At 41.6% G+C, this 18,604-nt stretch overlaps 2 protein-coding genes and 2 long non-coding RNA genes across 4 annotated transcripts in view; 3 read left to right on the top strand and 1 right to left on the bottom strand.

Annotated features, from left to right (window-relative positions):
- sgca (sarcoglycan, alpha) overlaps nucleotides 1-1,237 on the top strand; it is a 10,396-nt gene extending 9,159 nt beyond the window's left edge. The window contains exon 11 of the mRNA XM_042087722.1: nucleotides 421-1,237. Within this exon, the coding sequence (XP_041943656.1) occupies nucleotides 421-427 (7 nt within the window). The 3' untranslated portion in view covers nucleotides 428-1,237. The remainder of the gene's footprint in view (nucleotides 1-420) is intronic.
- Nucleotides 1,238-6,434: 5,197 nt separating this feature from the next.
- Nucleotides 6,435-7,950, bottom strand: LOC121706179 (complement C1q-like protein 4). The gene is made up of 7 exons (XM_042087699.1): nucleotides 7,786-7,950; nucleotides 7,480-7,493; nucleotides 7,329-7,364; nucleotides 7,129-7,164; nucleotides 6,916-6,969; nucleotides 6,720-6,765; nucleotides 6,435-6,556 (listed from the first exon to the last, which is right to left on the bottom strand). The coding sequence occupies exons 1-7, from the start codon at nucleotides 7,853-7,855 to the stop codon at nucleotides 6,480-6,482; spliced, it is 333 nt and encodes a 110-aa protein (XP_041943633.1). The 5' UTR covers nucleotides 7,856-7,950; the 3' UTR covers nucleotides 6,435-6,479.
- Nucleotides 7,951-8,301: 351 nt separating this feature from the next.
- Nucleotides 8,302-13,629, top strand: LOC121705510. The gene is made up of 8 exons (XR_006030819.1): nucleotides 8,302-8,414; nucleotides 8,903-8,916; nucleotides 11,635-11,708; nucleotides 12,077-12,130; nucleotides 12,261-12,314; nucleotides 12,645-12,725; nucleotides 12,851-12,925; nucleotides 13,431-13,629. It is a non-coding gene; the product is annotated as an uncharacterized LOC121705510 (long non-coding RNA).
- LOC121705511 lies at nucleotides 9,623-10,189 on the top strand. Its single transcript, XR_006030820.1, has 2 exons — nucleotides 9,623-9,699; nucleotides 9,991-10,189. It is a non-coding gene; the product is annotated as an uncharacterized LOC121705511 (long non-coding RNA).
- Nucleotides 13,630-18,604: the final 4,975 nt, after the last annotated feature.

The raw sequence follows: 18,604 nt of genomic DNA, 5'->3' as shown, positions 1-18,604 counted from the left end.
TAGGCTTCAGTATTTTTTGGTGATGCTGTCAATTGAGCATTGTATAGTTTAAATGTAGCCTATTGAATAATTTGAAATGATACTTTGAATTCAAGCAGAAACTCTTCTTTAATAATTGCTTGTATAGCCTACTTGAATATGGAGATCATGTGCTCCATGCCTACCTCTGATCAGTCAGAGTGAGGCCTATACATCACTTTCAGTGCTCCATGACAGTTGAAAATATACATATTCAATAATGCAAAGATTCTGTATTTAATTAGGTGTGCCCGACCAATTTGAGGGCCGCTTGGGGCAAATATGCCGGGGTCGATTTTTGGTCCCAGTCCGCCCCTGATGTCAATACATATATTCCATCTTACAAATCAAATACAAAACAGCATTTCTTCACTGCATTATCATTACTATTATTTTTTGTAGGAAATGAAGCCATGGGAATTGACCAAGTGAAGACGTATGGCTTGCTGTGGTTTCTAATAGAGCAGCTGTCCTATTCTGAATTATGATGTGTTATGTTTGCTCGGTCTGATTGTGTTTATTTAATTCTGCTGTGAGTGAAACATGCATTTTCACATGTTTAGTACTTTAACGTGTTTACTACTGCACATGTTTAGTACTGTAACGTGTTTGCTACTGCACATGTTTAGTACTTTAACGTGTTTATACTGCACAAGTTTAGTATTGTAACGTGTTTATACTGCACATGTTTAGTACTGTAACGTGTTTGCTACTGCACATGTTTAGTACTGTAACGTGTTTGCTACTGCACATGTTTAGTACTTTAACATGTTTATACTGCACAAGTTTAGTATTGTAACGTGTTTATACTGCACATGTTTAGTACTGTAACGTGTTTGCTACTGCACATGTTTAGTACTGTAACGTGTTTGCTACTGCACATGTTTAGTACTTTAACATGTTTATACTGCACAAGTTTAGTATTGTAACGTGTTTATACTGCACATGTTTAGTACTGTAACATGTTTGCTACTGCACATGTTTAGTACTGTAATGTGTTTGCTACTGCACATGTTTAGTACTGTAACGTGTTTGCTACTGCACATGTTTAGTACTGTAACGTGTTTGCTACTGCACATGTTTAGTACTGTAACATGTTTATACTGCACATGGAGCCACATACTGGGCTTCACAACAGCCACCATTCTACTGCACGCGTGCATGATGACATGGAGGAACCACCAGTGCTGTATTTGTAATAAAGATTCTTATACAACAATTGGGTTCTATGGAACTATTTATTTGTTTCTGATTGGCCGAGAGACGTTCCATGAGTTGGAATATCCCTGGACATTTCAACTCAGACTTTGCACAGCTAATAATAAATCATGTAATAAAGATTCACATCCAATCTATTGAGTCTGAATGTCCTTATAGCTGAAATCACACACACTTACAGTACACATGCAGCACCATGACTAGCAGCAGACAGTTGGATATGTACTGTAAGTACTGTAGCACATGGAGAGGGCTGATGACGGCAGGATCGAGTGATGGGACCAGCAAATAAACCCAGGGTCTGTGGTTGGTTTGAGAGATTCCATTTAATGTATTTCATGCTTCACTGAAATGAAAAAACATGGTTTAAATAACATGCGCATGAATATTTAGTTTGTCAGTAGTTATGTATGTTTGTCATCATTTGTTTGTATGTGCAAAGTACAGTCAATTGGGTGCAACTGTAACAGTAGGTTCACTTTTACTGTACGGTTTACTGATGTATTCACATATGTATTTGGTAAACTCCTTGGGCAGCCGTGGCCTACTGGTTAGGGCTTCAGACTTGTAACTGGAGGGTTGCCGGTTAGTCTGAAGCCCTAACCAGTAGGCCACGGCTGCCCAAGGAGTTTACCAAATAAATACATACTGTATGTGAATACATCAGTAAACCGTACAGTAAAAGTGAATCTACTGTTACAGTTGCACCCAATTGACTGTACTTTGCACATACAAACAAATGACTACACTAAACGGCTGAAGTGCCCTTGAGCAAGGCACCTAACCCCTCACTGCTGCCCGAGCGCCGCTGTAGCAGGCAGCTCACTGCGTCGGGATTAGTGTGTGCTTCCCCTCACTGTGTGTTTCACTAATTCACGGATTGGGATAAATGTAGCAGAGACCTTTAGCAGATAAATGTAGCAGAGACCAAATTTCCCTCACGGGATCAAAAGAGTATATATACTTTACTTATACTCCTGTATGTGAGAGAGCTGGGGTAAAGCAAAGTGTGCTGAGTGAGTCATAGAGGCTGCTGGTTTGAGAAGCTTGGACACAAACTGCAAGAGCAGCACTTGCCACCACACACACACACACACACACACCAGTGTTTTAAAGCAGAAGGAAGTTGGGATGTTTGACGCCAACTCCCAGACTGTCAGAGCCTCAGCCAAGCTACACCTGCACAGGAAGTCCAGCACGCGCAGCTTCCTGTAGGATTCCAAATATCTCAGCCACTCAGTTTCGATTTTACAAGCTTCAATTATCCCTGGGCGTTTCCATTAAAACATGACAAACATGCAGGGCTACGTGCGTACCATGCTAGTGCTAGCACTGCTGGCCACCACTGCGCTGTCGCTAAAGGGAGAGACTGGTGAGTACTAGCTTCTTTACACTGATTCATGTAAAACACCAGAGATAGTGGATCTGGAAGCTGGGTGTAGGACTGGTGGAGTGTGTTGTTGTAACCTTGTCTGTCTGTGGAGATTGAATTACAGGTGCTCTCTTATTGTATATGGAAAATTGCTCTTTAAACAAGAAATTATAGCACTTGAAATGTTTGAATATGCTTTCAGTATATATACGTTGTAATAGTACTGTAAATGTTTTAATATGCTCTCAGTATTTTTATGTCGTCAGCATAATTGCTTATGTTGTCAGCATAATTGCTTATGTTGTCAGCATAATTGCTTATGTTGTCAGCATAATTGCTTATGTTGTCAGCATAATTGCTTATGTTGTCAGCATAATTGCTTATGTTGTCAGCATAATTGCTTATGTTGTCAGCATAATTGTTTATGTTGTCAGCATAATTGCTTATGTTGTCAGCATAATTGCTTATGTCGTCAGCATAATTGCTTATGTTGTCAGCATAATTGCTTATGTTGTCAGCATAATTGTTGCTATAGATTTTGTCTCCTTTTTACTTTTTTGTTTTCTAGGTCAAGATTCCAAGGTCTGTCAATATGATCTGTGTCACATGTAAATATATACAAATGTGCTTATATATTGTATACATATATATATTGTGTGTGTGTGAACATTTCCTGTTCTTCCACTTAGCACCTCTGGCACCGTTCTTCCCCTCATTGGCCGGTAAGACTACCAACCATATGTCACAGCACAATAACACAGCGTGTCATTAGCAAGACCAACTGGCACACATACAGTATCACAGCAAACTCATTGTCCAGATGCCCCACCATGCACATCATGGCACACTAACACACTCTCTCATTGGCCAGATCCCCCACCATGCACATCATGGCACATTAACACACTCTCTCATTGGCCAGATGCCCCACCATGCACATCATGGCACACTAACACACTCTCTCATTGGCCAGATCCCCCACCATGCACATCATGGCACATTAACACACTCTCTCATTGGCCAGATCCCCCACCATGCACATCATGGCACACTAACACACTCTCTCCTCCTCTCCTCTCCTCTCCCCTCTCCTCTCCCTTCTCTCCTCCTCTCCTCCTCCCCTCAACCTTCTGTTGTATGCTACATAGGTGTATTTAAATTGGAATTCAAGTATTATTATTAAATAAACAACATTTTAAATTGGAATTCAAGTCTTCCTCTCCCTCACACCATGCTATACCAGCCCTGCACTTTGGGTTCTTCTTCTGGATTTGTTTCCTGATTTCAATGTGTTGAAATGTTCACGCAGGACAGTTCTACAGAGATGGAGGAAGAAACCAATCTCATGTCTGAGGACGGGCTTGTACCGGTACCAGCGACGTCACACGTAGTGGTAAAATACCATAAATGAACTTGGAAACTGCATCTAGTTTGCAGACTACACGTTTTACATTCACGTTTCACACGTCCAGCACCTAGGATTAACTTGAGAATTATATATGTGTGTGTGTGTGTATGTGTGTGCGTGTGTGCGTGCAGTGTGTGTGTGTGTGTGTGTGTGTGTGTGTGTGTGTGTGTGTGTGTGTCTTTTTTTAACTTTCACAGAAGAAACACAACCCTAAGGACTGAGGAATGCCCCCTATCTCTGAAAGAGAAAAAGAAGACTATGTTTTGCTGATATATCTATTGTTAATAATATTATAATTAATAAAGTTATAGAGCCTCTGTAATAGTGAAGAAGTAGGTCTTTATCTGCAGTGAGGATTTGTGATGTCTTTAGAGTTGTTATGACAATGATAAATAAATCATAAATAAATACACTGAAAGATACGGACTCTTCTGTTATTCATTGAGTCTCTGTAGTGGACATGCATAGACTTCAGTTCTTAAAGAGAACTTTTTCACACCAGCATTGTGGGAAATTAGCTTATGTGGGGTCCACCCCAGAGTTAGATAAGAGGAGAGCCATCTCTTCTCTGTGTGTGCAGTAACCCTGTCTGACAGGGGTCATCCCTATGTTGCCCAGGTCCTAAGTTCCCTGGGTCCTATGTTCCCCAGGTCCTATGTTCTCCGGGTCCCACAGTATGTTCCCCGGGTCCTATGTTCCCCAGGTCCTATGTTCTGTCCTATGTTCCCCAGGTCCTATGTTCTCCGGGTCCCACAGTATGTTCCCCGGGTCCTATGTTCCCCAGGTCCTATGTTCTCCGGGTCCTATGTTCCCCGGGTCCTATGTTCCCCAGGTCCTATGTTCCCCAGGTCCTATGTTCCCCGCTCGGGGTTAGGGTTATGGTTAGGGTTTTAAAAAAGGGTCCTATATTCCTCGGTCCCATACAAAGCGGGGAACATAGGACCCGGAGAACATAGGACCCGGTGTGCGGTGATCTTTCACACTTTTGATGGCTTGATACTCATCACCAGCACCTGGGACTCAAGAAGCACAAGGACTTTAGTCTTAAACACTCAAAGAAACACACCCAGACTGGCAGTCTGACTTGACTATGATGGAGGCTTAGCGTGTAATCATCACACCAGTCATCATGCAGTTTTGTACAAATAGGATACCAAACGGTGTGAGAGAAACTGCTTTTGACAAAGAACCACTGGCACACTGAAGAGCTAAGGAAGGAAGGAAAGGGAAGAAAATGTCTCTTAATGTTTTTATTGAAGTGGTAGCAGCTAAAAAGACGACTGCCTTTGACACCTGAGCACCTACAGGCTACTTGCCCCCCTCAAGAGACAGTCCCAAAAGAAGACAATCTGTCTCACTGTTAGTGTTTTTACTGAAGTGGCAGAAGCTAAAGACTACTAATGTGAGATGTCTGTAATATCTGTGCTCATCATGTTTCTATGAAGGTCATTAGCTGTAGGCCTACTGTGGTCATCTGGCTAGCATTCCTGAGTTTTGCCTCCTGCCATCAGGGAGGAGGTATACTTTTCTATAGCGGACCAAGTCTAACAGATACCTAAGATCATTTGTCCCATGAGCTGTTGGGTTTCTTAACAAGTTATAGGTCAACTTGCCTTCGTTTATCATTGTTTATGTTTACATTCGATCTGGAACATATTACAATCTTCCTCAAGTGTATGTGATTTTTCAATTTGAATATGTACTGTATGTATTATATCCTTATTTATTATCGTATATTTTATGTTGACTGAGTGTATTTGTGCCGGCTAGTTGCTGTGAACCAAACTGCCCCTAGGGGACATTAGAGACTATCCAATCCAATCCAGTTCCTGAGATCAAAAGCTAGTGCATTTACAACACACTGGTGACATTCTGACATGAACATTTGAGTTTCAGGTTTGACTTAATAATGCATTTGATAATTACTGTATGTTTAGGAATTTCCTTTGATAATCTTCAAATCATGTAAATATATAACCTCACACTTATATCTGCAAACCTCTGTTTTTTTTTTGCATGTTTTGTGACTTTACAAACACACCCAGTCTCTAACGTTACATCCACAAAAGCTGACAAGGACACTAAAGAAGTAGATCTGGTGACAGTGTGGTTTTGTGTCAGTTTGAGGTCAGAAACGGGTGTCTCTGTTTCTCAGCCATAACCCAGGTCTGCTTATGTAAGACAAATAATTACCCACCTAGTCTGATGGTAACAAAAGAGTCTAGTGTCTTTCAGTGCATTGCTGATTTATTCGGAGAAGATATGTGTATAAGCAGCCACAAGAACTACGGGAGAATTAATGATATGAGATGCCAAACAAAGAAATAGCCATAAAATTACATTGCTTTCAAAAAGTAAAGAAAAAAAAACAATACAGTGTATTGTGAATAGTGAGATACATAGACTTAATATCATATTATTACATTGATTTCATAGTTAAGTTAAACATGCTAAAAAAACATGCTAAACACAAATTCCTATTCCCTGTCCTCTCGCAGGTCTTGAGGCTTTTTTCTTTCTTTTTCCACCGTGACTCTTTCCTGCAATAGTTCAAAATCACAAAACAATTAAACAACACGTGAAAGTCAACAACCCCATAATGATTATGTAATCAACGTGAAGACAGTGGAAGTAATGAGGAAATGAACACTTCTGAGAGCTGCAATGACTTGTGGGTAATGATGTGTTTTCTTCATGACTCACTTTGAGTGCAGGGGGGGGCAGGCATTCCCTGTACACCTGGAGAACCCTGCAAAACAACCCACCACTGTTAAAAGTGTTAAAACACACACACACACACACACACACACACACACACACACACACACAATACACACACACACACACACATTATGCACACACACACGTGTGTGTGTGTCACCTGGGGCCTCGTACGCACCATAGCCCCAGGAGGGCCACGAGGTCCCATTCGTCCTGGAGGCCCTCGGACACCCTGTAGGATGCAATATTACACACAATCCTTCTTGTGAGATTTACACACAGTAAAGAGACGATATGTTTACTTCTCAAGTCTTTAGTTCAGGATAATGACATTGTAATGAGCTGCTGAAATGAGTTGTGACTGTGTGGTCATGGGTAGCTGACTACTTACACGAGGACCGGGAGCAGAAGGAAAATTACAGACACACTGCAGAACAAGAGAAGCACAGACAACTCAAAATGTGATAAGGGTAAGAGAGTAGAAGTGTGTGTGTGTGTGTGTGTGTGTGTGTGTGTGTGTGTGAGAGAGAGAAAAAGAGAGAGAGAGAGACAGAAAGAGAGAGAGAGTTGTGGTGTGTGTATTTTGCTTACCGGCCATGTTGGAGGGACAGGAGGTTTATGAATGTCCTGTGCGATGACAACAGGAGATGGACACAGAGTTTGAGCAGAGGATGTTAGTCAAAAATGGCACAAATTGCTTTTGATATGTATAAATAAAATGATACAGATCATCGTGACTGACCTCAAACTCTTGACCTAGAAAACAACAAAAATATATATTTTAAGAAAGTTTTCTTAACAAAGCTAAATAAAAAATAATAATTTAATATAATAATTTACATTTTTACAAGCACTCCGAAAGTGTTTTTATTTGTACCCAGACCACAATCTCAAACAATTGCGGCAGTTTTCAAAATGTCAAGTTTGTAAAAACATCTCTAGGGTACATCCTCATCCCTATTCCTGCATCACCATGCCATGGCATTCCAGAATGAACCCTCCGGAACACTAGAGAACATTCCAGAATGTATTTGTAGTTTGTACTCACAGGCCTCCAATGTCAGCAGCAGTGCCATGGCGATCAGCAGTCTGATCCCGATCATCACCAAGCCGGACATGTTTCTCTCTTGTCCACTGTTGCGTCGCTCGCCAAAGAGGCCCTACGTGACCATCAGACAGGACGGCACATCCTTCCCTCTGTCTGATCACACTGGTCTTCCACATACTTCAACAACAAACTCCTCTGCCACACTTCCCTCCCATTTAAAAGCTCCCAAGTAAACACAAGGGTATATAGTACAATAAAGGAGAAATGTATGAAAGCACAAAGCATACAACTAAGTACAGCTTGTTATGGGGAAGCTATCAACTTGCATAAAATTAACATTACAATCATGATCAGTATGTGTACGACTATTATTTTATTTTTTGCTTTTTTAGTGTTTTTCAATAGAATAAATAAAAACTGTACATGGGCACATGTGCACAGAATGCAGTCTTTAAAACATCACAGGATGGGCGCCCTGACAAAGTTGAATTGGGGAAGTAGTTATTGAAGTGACAAACTGCTCAGTTATTTCAGTTGCACTTGAAGCAGCGGAGAAAACATGTACAGGCGTGAGCACGTTAAGTTAGCATTGCTGACATTAGCAGCAATACTGCTAATGGTTAATGGCTGTAAGTACTCATTTCAATGGCACTTGTATGCACAGAGGTGGTATGGAAAGCATAAGAGAATAACAGTAGAGAGTATTTGTCACCTTTTCTTTTTTGTTCTCCAATTGATAGTTGGATTTCTGTGGTGAATTTGAACATATATACACACAGGGGACTATTAGTAGCTATGTATCAAAATAAAAACACTTTAAATGGTGCTGTCTAAATTATTTTATGATCATGATAGACGTTGTAATGAATTTACAGACCATTACCCATGTTTGCTACTGTCTTTCTTTATTGTGAATATTATGGGAATTTCAATAGATATTACATAGAGCTGTTGGTGTCCCTGACATTATCAGTAGTATATCTAACAAAAAAGATTTGTAATATTGATTTCCTAATAGAACACTGAAATGAAAAACACTGAAATGATTACACATAATACATTTACCACTGCTGTTGTTCAGAGTAACATTACTTCTCTGTGTTTATTTATTTCACAGGTTCAGATCCAGAGGTAAGTTGTTATAGATCAAAGTGCTTCAATTAAACTGAAATACACATTTTGCGCATCATGTACAAAAATCCGGGACATTCAGTGTCCAGGATTTTTATTTTTATTTTCCTGGACATACCATGAAAATCCTGGACAATCAGGAAAATCCTGGACAGGTGGCAACCCTAGCTCCATGACAGTTGAAAATATATGTATATTTAATGGTAATGCAAAGATTTTGTATTTAATTAGGTGTGCCCGACCGATTTGAGGGCCGCTTGGGCCAAATATGCCAGGGCCGATTTTTGGTCCCAGTCCGCCCCTGCCTAGCCTATTTGTTACCGTTCATCGTGGCATTTGCTGAGAAACAAATAGTTTGCAACAACACACACTGCTGAACTTGAATCAAACATTCTTTAGAACACAGCTGATCAACCGTCTGCTTTCACGTTTGAATGAAGTTCCAGTCCTTGCGTAGTGATATGAAAGACGTATCAAAAGAACAAAACCCGTTGCCATTGACAGTGGTAATTATATGTTTGCAGCGGTAATTACATGAATTTATTTCATCGTAGAACGTTGGGAAATCCCATTCAAGTCAATGAAGCGTTCTACTAGCATTGTGAAGAGCCGTATAATAATAAAGTTTATTTTATGAGTTTGGGGGTTCTTTAAAATTAATGCAACTATATCATTCCTCGATACCAACCTCTCTATGATCACTGTTAGTTTCCCAAATATGCTTACTTTGCTGGTAACCAGGCAGGATCACCTGATGTTCACAGATCTCATAATTTGAAAGATGTAAGTATTCTTTTCAATTATCATTGTAGGTATAGGTACTGTATGTGACATACTGTATAAGTAACATGGCGTGGATCACTGGGGGCAATAATATTTAATGACTTCTGTCAAAGCTTTTATATTATCATCAATGAACATAATTTGCATGTATCTAACAATGAGATGCTGATTATTAATAACATAATTCCCTTATGTACAGTTGCATGAGAGTAGTCTTGGTAGGGAATACAGCTGTGTTGATAGTCTCATGGCCATGTGTGAGGTAACTGTTCCATGTGTGTATCTTCATAGGAAATACAAGGGCAGGAGGAGGAGGAAGAGGAAGTTGAACACAGCTGAGCTCATCTTCCCAAACAAGACACTGTGGGCTACAGCCGAGAAGTTACAACAGAGTGGAACTTATGGAAGTTGGCGAAGCATATAGAAATTCACAACACCATATACTCTATGTGACTATTTAACACAAATATTAAAGGCAATATTTTCTGAATGTTTTGCTTCTGTCCTTTCATCTCCCTGGATGGCTTATGGACACATTTAAGACTTTCAACTTGCTGTACATCAGTTTGGGCAAAAGTGTTCATTGTTGTGGAGGAACACATACATGTTTACTTGGCATCAGTCCAAACATTCTCAAGTTTTTGCAGATGTCAACACCTTGGATTGGGAGTTGAATGCACTAGCAAGGGAACCAAAACCCATAGGTGCTACTGCTAATATGAATGTAATATTACTACAGTGGAGATTAGATAGAAAGATAGATAGATAGATAGATAGATAGATAGATAGATAGATACTTTATTGATCCCAAGGGGAAATTCAAGATTACAAGGAGCTGAAGAGAATTCAGGTATAAATTAAAAATATATATATAATTAAAGACTTAAATCATCCATGATCACGATCATCCAATCAAAAATCCAGATATCAGTCATGTGACTATATTACCTTGATGCCTACTTCACTTCCTTATGACATCATCCAGCAGACAGGTCATTACTGCGTCACACAGAGACGATACGGGCTAAGAGGGGAATCGGGAAAACAGACACATCATGACAACACCACAGGCAGAGATGACCATAGCAGGGAGCAGATACATGAATGACAGTCCTGTAGTTGGCATTAGCTATGGCTAGCATGCTAACGGTCAGTGAAGCTAGCATTATACAGTATGTTAGCTAACAATTTCGTCCAGGATATTGGAGGCAGATTAGTAACGTGCATATATTTAACGCTTGGTGGTCTTTTGGGCCCCCACCGTTGACTTCAAGGCAGTGCTGCCACCGTCGACTATAAGGCAGCGCTGCCATACTGAACCCTAACCCTTGCCTAACCCCCTAATGCCTTCCAGCCTGTGCTGCCTTGAAGTCGAAGGCTGGGGCCGAAAGACCATTGATCATTTTAAACATTGGTCAGTTAAATAAACATATTTATTTGATACCGTTATGCTTGTAAAGTGTTTTAATCCCCTGAGAACATAAAATTAAGTGCAAAGTTTACCTCCCAGTGTTTGCATTTTTCTTTACATCAAAAAAGCTGTTTCTGATTCAAAACCCAGAAATACAGAGGAATTGTGAAATGTAGTTCAATCAATATTAGTGCAGTGATTCAAAGTAAAGCAAAATCTTGAGACATTTTTTCAGTTTATACTGTACAGTAAATGTTTGAGTTTGTAAAGAAAAATGCAAGCTGCTATTTTCTTCACTTTCTGTAAAGGTCAATTTTGAATGTGCAGTGTTCCCAATGCATTGATATTATGGAATTAACAGCTATTCTAAGGATTTTGAGCTTTATTCAATTTTTTAAAACACACTGCTATTATTCTGCACACAACTGTAAAGTGTTCTAAGTGTCCGTGGCTGGACATTATGGACAGCGTCGTAGCCTCGTACTCACAGAGCCTCTCTGTCTAACCAGTACCTCCCCTCACAGGGTCGGGGGGAAGAGACGTCTGAATCAGATATCCATCTGTGGAGGTTGCTATCGTGGGTCCCCCTGGACCAACTGTAAGTACACCTTACCTATGCATAAAGACAATAATATTGACATGTCAGTGTGGGTGAAATGTTTGTGTGATTATTTTAGAAGTTTGCTTGAAAGATGCACATATGCTTTGCAGAATGATCGTGGGTTTTGAAAATAATTGAAATGAGTACCCTTTTCATAAGAAGTGACACAGCACAACTGTGTTTAGTGTTTAGAATATTGCGGTTTATAGGGACCTCACAAGTTTTACAATTAGTGATTGAGCACAGCTGAGTGTTTTGTATGTAGAATTTGATATATAGTATATAGTAATATAGTATTAAGTGTTCTGTGTGTAGAATGTTATATGAAGTGTTTTGTGTGTGTAATTGTATATTGTGGTTTACAGGGACCTCAAGGCACTCCAGGACCTGTAGGACCGCCTGGACTTCCTGGACCTAGAGTAAGTAATGATGATGAACACATACGGTGTAAACATTTAAGAACAGAATGAACACTGTGTGTCCATGAATGGATTTGTTATGGATGTGTTATGGGTGAATTTGAATATTCTCATCGATGCTGTTTTAAAGGGACCTCGAGGATTGCCGGGCCCTGTTGGACCTCCGGGGCCTCCTGGACCTTAGGTTAGTAGCAACACACACTGGCCTTAGATTGAAATCACTGCAAGCATCATCCGAATGACTAGAGTTCAGTCACTAAATCAAATGGTCAAACCCTCATATTTTTGCTGAAATTCCAAGAACACTGTAAATGAGTCTATAATTGTTCTGATGCTTTTAGTCATAGGAAATGATTGCCATAAGCTTGTTGCACTACCTATAATGGTTTAGTTACAGTGGATTAATTCCATAATTGATCACATGATCCAGGATTTCCCCCAATTAATCCAAATTGAATTGATCACATGTGCCCTGCCACAGCTCTCACTCCCTCCTCTCCTCTCCCCTCCCCAGCGTATCCAATATCTCTGCCACCCTCCTTTCAGTAAACTGGGACCTCATGATGATGTTTTTGGACCACATGATCCATACAATGTAAGTACAGTACATAATGTAAAACATTGCAGTTGACTCCAACAAGTATGTGTTATGTGTTTGGGGATTCAAAATGAATGCAACAATTATACTCCTCAAGTACCTCTCTCTGATCTCTCTGTTAGTATCCTAATGATGCTCAATTTGCTGGGGACCAGGCAGGGTCACCTGACCTGTACAGATCTTATAATCCTAATGATGTAAGTATTCAATTAAAGGAACCATATGTAAGATTGTGGCCAAAACTGCTACTGCAATCACTTTTAAATTACTGTAGAGCGGTGAATCCCCTCCCCCTCCCCCCTGACTCGAGGTTGCCAACCCGAATGCCGAAACACTACTGACTTCGTGATTAGTAGATAGGTGGAGGGTGGCGCATCAGGCCAAAACACAACATGACATGACAAAACACAACATCAACATCAGTTGAAGGCTGCAACTTCACTTTTTAAATGACAATATTCTGGCCGGACTACTGTTGTCAGTGATATAAGTATTTGAAATGAACATGATTTCTTAATGTCTAGTGACATATCAGGCCCATTTTATGATTAATTAAAATACATTTCTTACATACGGTTCCTTTACATTTTTAAAGCAATCTTGTTCTTATAGTCTCATGGTGCTGTGTTAGGTACCTGTGTTCTATGTGAGGTAATTGTGTTCTATGTGAGGTAATTGTGTTCTATGTGAGTGCCTTCATAGGAAATACCAGGGAAGGAGGAGGAGTAAATTGAACACAGATGACTTCATCTCACCAAACAAGACACTGTCCATTACAGCTGGCAGAGTACAGTTAAAACTTGGAACTAATAAAAGTTGGCGAAACATCATTGGGAAGTCATCATATACTTTATGTGTCAACTATTGAACAAATTTATTAAAGACACTCTTTTCAGACCGATTTTCTGTCCTTTCATTTCCCTGAATGGCTCACGGACAACTATATCGTAACTCCCCCTATTTCCACCGGTCCCGTATTTCCACCGTCTTGCGTGTATGTGTCACTTAATATCCATTTCTATACAAACCAAGACAGCGGACTCCTATAGAAACGCAACCACGCACAACATAGGTGTATCTAAATTAGCTATGTACCAAAAATGACATTTTACCGTGACTCCAGGAGCTGTAAACAGTGTTGTAAGGCTGCGTGTACACAACCGCTTGGAGCTCCAGTGGAATTTTAATTTCACGACGAGAATTCTCGGTCTAACCGTCCATGTGCCGTTGAAACGGTGTAAATGGGCGACCCATCAGGCCAGCACTATAACTCCGAGCGTGGTAAACAAAATCGGATATTTCAGGCAGTAAATGCTCCCGTTAAGAACCAAACCAGATTTTGTTCAAATCTACACAACTATGGCTACTGAAAAATGTAAGGTTCATTTAGTAAATGTTATTTTGAAGTGTTAAAAAACATCGTTGTTTTAGAATTTCTGAACAAAAGTGGTGATAATTGGGGGTGTTACGATATCCCTGTAAAGTTGACCTACTGATTAAATAACTGTTGACACCCTCTTTTAAGGATACCGGGTTTGTTAGACGCCTGGTTAAAGGTGATGATGTGTGGTCAGTGCACATAAGATGTCCAGACCTTTACTTAAAATCGCAATACCTGAAGTAACGTGGGTGAAATTACACAATCTCATACTACATTATACTCTATAAGGCAACACACCAGGGCCTCTTTAGAGAAGAGTACTGTAAGCAACACAGTTAGCCCTTTAGAGAAGAGTACTATAAGCAGCACAGTTAGCCCTCAACACAGTTAGCCCTTTAGAGAAGAGTACTGTAAGCAGCACAGTTAGCCCTTTTTCACCGACAGAACCAGTTCCCTTTCCGTTCGCAAACCAACATTCTGGAATGCAGCATTCTGGAATGCACCATGTTGGAATGCAGCATTAAAGCATGAGTTTTTAGTCGAAAAATGGTCCAAAAACGCCCAGAATCACACAGCAAAGAATTGACTGAGCAGCTATTTCCATCCCCAAAAATTATATTTTATTTTATCCTTTAAAAAACATTTAGCTTATACTTTTTGTCATGAAATAGCAATGGCAACAATTTGAACATAAAACTCATTTGTAGTCAAGTCGACTGTCGGTCTGATTTGCAGAGAGTACACACTGACCATGCACAGGATACCTTTCTTCAACCGTAATTCACTTTGGGCATACATACTCATTATTGCAGAGGAAAATAAACACCTTCACAAGCATCAGTCCAAAAATTCTCAAAGTTTTTGCAGACATCATAACTCAGGATTATGACAATGGAGATTACGAAGAGATTACTGGTCATTTTTGTTGGAAAGTTTGGGCACAAATAAAAAATAAGAAATAGGAGGGAAAACAGACAGATCATGACAGCATCACACAGAGTGAGATGACCAGGGAGGGGAGCAGGAGGAAGAGAGACTGAGCGACTCTCTCCGCTGCTCCTGAGTCCACCGTTGTCGTTGTCGCTGTGGTAGATGGACAGGGGACGGGGCTAGGAATGCAGCCCAGGTTGCTGCGCAGGAAGTCCTTGTACAGAGACACTCGGGGGAAGATGGTGGACGTGGCGCTGGTAGAGTTGAGAGACTGAATAAGAGCCACCTGGAACCAGTGCTGTCCAGACTGACAGACCACCGGCCCTCCTAAAGCAGCCTGGAGACACAGGAGAAACAGAGCAGGCCAGTCAAACGTTTGCTGCACTTGCTGGTCTGAATATCGAGACAATCCACATTTTTGATGTCAAAAACACATATGTAATGTGTTACTAAAATATTCTTAGTTAGCATTCTAACTAGATATTGTCAGTCCAACCTCGACCAAAGACATTGCCATGTTTATTTCAAGTTTGTTATATTTTGACAGTACTGTTTATACTTCAGTCAAAATCAGCACCAAATCAGAAGGACTTGAGAAATGATACAGGTAAAGATTTGTGGATGTTTACCTGGGACAAGTTGAGAGCTTGTGTGCATATGAGTTGAGGAGAGGATACATTCTCACACCCCATCAAATTAGCTTGTACTTCCTTTTGGATCAGTTCTGCCAGGGAGAATTAGAGCTAGTTTAAAACACTTCATCAAAACTCACTTAGCTCACTTAACTTACTCATTTAACACCTTAACACACACACACACACTCACTTCACACACACACACACACACACACACTCACACACATGCACACACACTCAATTACACACACACACACACACACACACACACACTGAACACAAACACACACACACACATACTCACTTAGCACACACACACACACTGAACACAAACACACACACACACACACTCACTTAACACACACACCCACACTGAACACAAACACACACACACACACACACACACACCCACTCACTTAACACACACACATACATACACACACTCACTTAAGCTCCCTTCTGACTTCTCCCAGGCTGTGACCCAGCATGTGGACCCGAGGCTCAGGGCCAGCCTGTCCTCCAGGTCCAGGCACAGGGGCTGCAGGCGGCCGCTCAGCTGCACGGGCCTCTTTAGTCGCAGCAGGGCCACCCTGGGCACGTCTGTGTGGACGCTGAAGGTGATAGTCGATATCCACCGCACAGTGTAAAAGCTAACAGAGCCATTAATGTCCTGATGAAGCTCGAGCAGGGCAAGCCAGTCATTGGGGTTTGATCTGCTGTGGATTATATTGTGATGATTAATGATTTAATCGATGGCATGTACTATAGATGTATTGGTGTTCTAGTGGTAGCACTCATTCATATAGGGAAAAGTGTTTGAGTGAGTAAACAGATGAATGGTATTCAAATTGCACATTGAAAGCTTAAAAAAACAAACTATATATTGTGTGGCATATGCCACCAGACCACTAACCAACCAGAACACATATGTTTTCACTATGGATTCTGGAAGTCACTTATTATATTCCGTTATGTTCCATAAAGTTTATTCTGGAACAAATCATACCCTGATCTGATCGTAGTCTTTCATCTATGACCTGGCTTTCTTAACTCATCCGCAGTATGAACACACAAGCACAAGCACACATGCATGCATTTCTGGAAAATTTACCTTTCAAAGCACTCTGCTGAGCTCAAGACGTACTCTTTGGTCAGGAGAACCCCCCCACACCTACGCCTGCTAATCCTACTTCCTAGGCTCATTAGGTAGACCATCCACGGCCACGTCCGCTGATTCAGGCCATCACTCCCCAGGTGCTCAGAGACTCGGCCGCATGTTTCTAGGCAGAACCAATGATGACAGAGTTAGCGTAGCATAAGGACCAAGTAGGTGGTGACAGGGTTAGCGTAGCATAAGGACCAAGGAGAGGATTGGCGGCTGTGATATGGTGCTGTGAAATACTGAGAAACTTATGAGTCTGTTATTACGTAACACCTTCCTTGCAGCCTTGCATCATATGGATAACATTATCATGTCACAAACATGTCTTGACAGACACCATGTCATGTCATCAAAGGTGGAGTGCTCCAATACACTTGTTTGTCAAATTCTGAAAGATTCTCATCACAGTCCTTTAGCTGTTTGTTCTCTGTGTCCAGCCCAATAAACAGTGTGCCTCAGACAATCACTAGCCTTACTCCAGGAGCACCAAAGGGAGGAGTGTATTTAATTGACCTTTTACTAGGGTCAAGGACTACACCTTTTACCACATGATTGTTGATACACAAGTCATCTGGATTAATCAGCGTTAGGGTCAAGATAAGGATTTCCTCATGGCTTACCCGGAGGAGAGGTGGAGGTTGTGAGTGTAGGCTTGGTGGATGGTTCTCCTGTGTCTGGCCTGGGTGTGGGTGCTGTTGAAGAAAAGAGAATGGTAGAGGTGCTACTAGTGGTTACGGATTTGGTGGCTCCAGATGCCGAAGTCGAAACACTGTCTGAAACTGCAGTTGTGACTTTAGAAAGGGGTTGTGTTGTAGTAGATAGGGGAAAGGGTGAGGCGAATGTACTGGATGTAGTTACAGATGTCGGAGTGTGAGGTGCTGTACTGTGTGAGGTAAAGTGGGTGGGACTAGTAATCCTGAGGGTGCTGGAGTCTGTTGGAGGTGCCGTATTGTGTGAGGTAAAATAGGAGGGACTGGTAGTCTTGAGGGTACTGGAGTCTGGTGAAGGGGCTGAACTGTGTGTGGTAGTCTTGAGGGTGTTGGAGTCTGTTGGAGGTGCCGTATTGTGGGAGGTAAAGTGGGAGGGACTAGTAATCCTGAGGGTGCTGGAGTCTGGTGGAGGTGCCGTATTGTGTGAGGTAAAGTGGGTGGGACTAGTAATCCTGAGGGTGCTGGAGTCTGGTGGAGGTGCCGTATTGTGTGAGGTAAAGTGGGTGGGACTAGTAATCCTGAGGGTGCTGGAGTCTGGTGGAGGTGCCGTATTGTGTGAGGTAAAGTGGGTGGGACTAGTAATCCTGAGGGTGCTGGAGTCTGTTGGAGGTGCCGTATTGTGTGAGGTAAAATAGGAGGGACTGGTAGTCTTGAGGGTACTGGAGTCTGGTGAAGGGGCTGAACTGTGTGTGGTAGTCTTGAGGGTGTTGGAGTCTGTTGGAGGTGCCGTATTGTGGGAGGTAAAGTGGGAGGGACTAGTAATCCTGAGGGTGCTGGAGTCTGTTGGAGGTGCCGTATTGTGGGAGGTAAAGTGGGAGGGACTAGTAATCCTGAGGGTGCTGGAGTCTGGTGGAGGTGCCGTATTGTGTGAGGTAAAGTGGGTGGGACTAGTAATCCTGAGGGTGCTGGAGTCTGGTGGAGGTGCCGTATTGTGTGAGGTAAAGTGGGTGGGACTAGTAATCCTGAGGGTGCTGGAGTCTGGTGGAGGTGCCGTATTGTGTGAGGTAAAGTGGGTGGGACTAGTAATCCTGAGGGTGCTGGAGTCTGTTGGAGGTGCC

The sequence above is a fragment of the Alosa sapidissima genome, chromosome 3, assembly GCF_018492685.1.
Source record: "Alosa sapidissima isolate fAloSap1 chromosome 3, fAloSap1.pri, whole genome shotgun sequence".
In the NCBI taxonomy this organism is placed as follows: domain Eukaryota; kingdom Metazoa; phylum Chordata; class Actinopteri; order Clupeiformes; family Clupeidae; genus Alosa; species Alosa sapidissima.
Note: the sequence above shows the minus strand (reverse complement) of the source record. Positions and strands in the feature narration are given on the sequence as shown.

Excerpts from the sequence above, each read along its gene's own strand:
- LOC121706179 (XM_042087699.1), bottom strand. The coding sequence starts at position 7,855 with ATGTCCGGCTTGGTGATGATCGGGATCAGACTGCTGATCGCCATGGCA. Across the intron at positions 6,766-6,915 it reads GTGGCCCTCCTGGGGCTATG|GGTTCTCCAGGTGTACAGGG; the intron begins GTGCGTACGAGG and ends GTTGTTTTGCAG. Across the intron at positions 6,557-6,719 it reads TGCCCCCCCCTGCACTCAAA|GAAAGAGTCACGGTGGAAAA; the intron begins GTGAGTCATGAA and ends GAACTATTGCAG.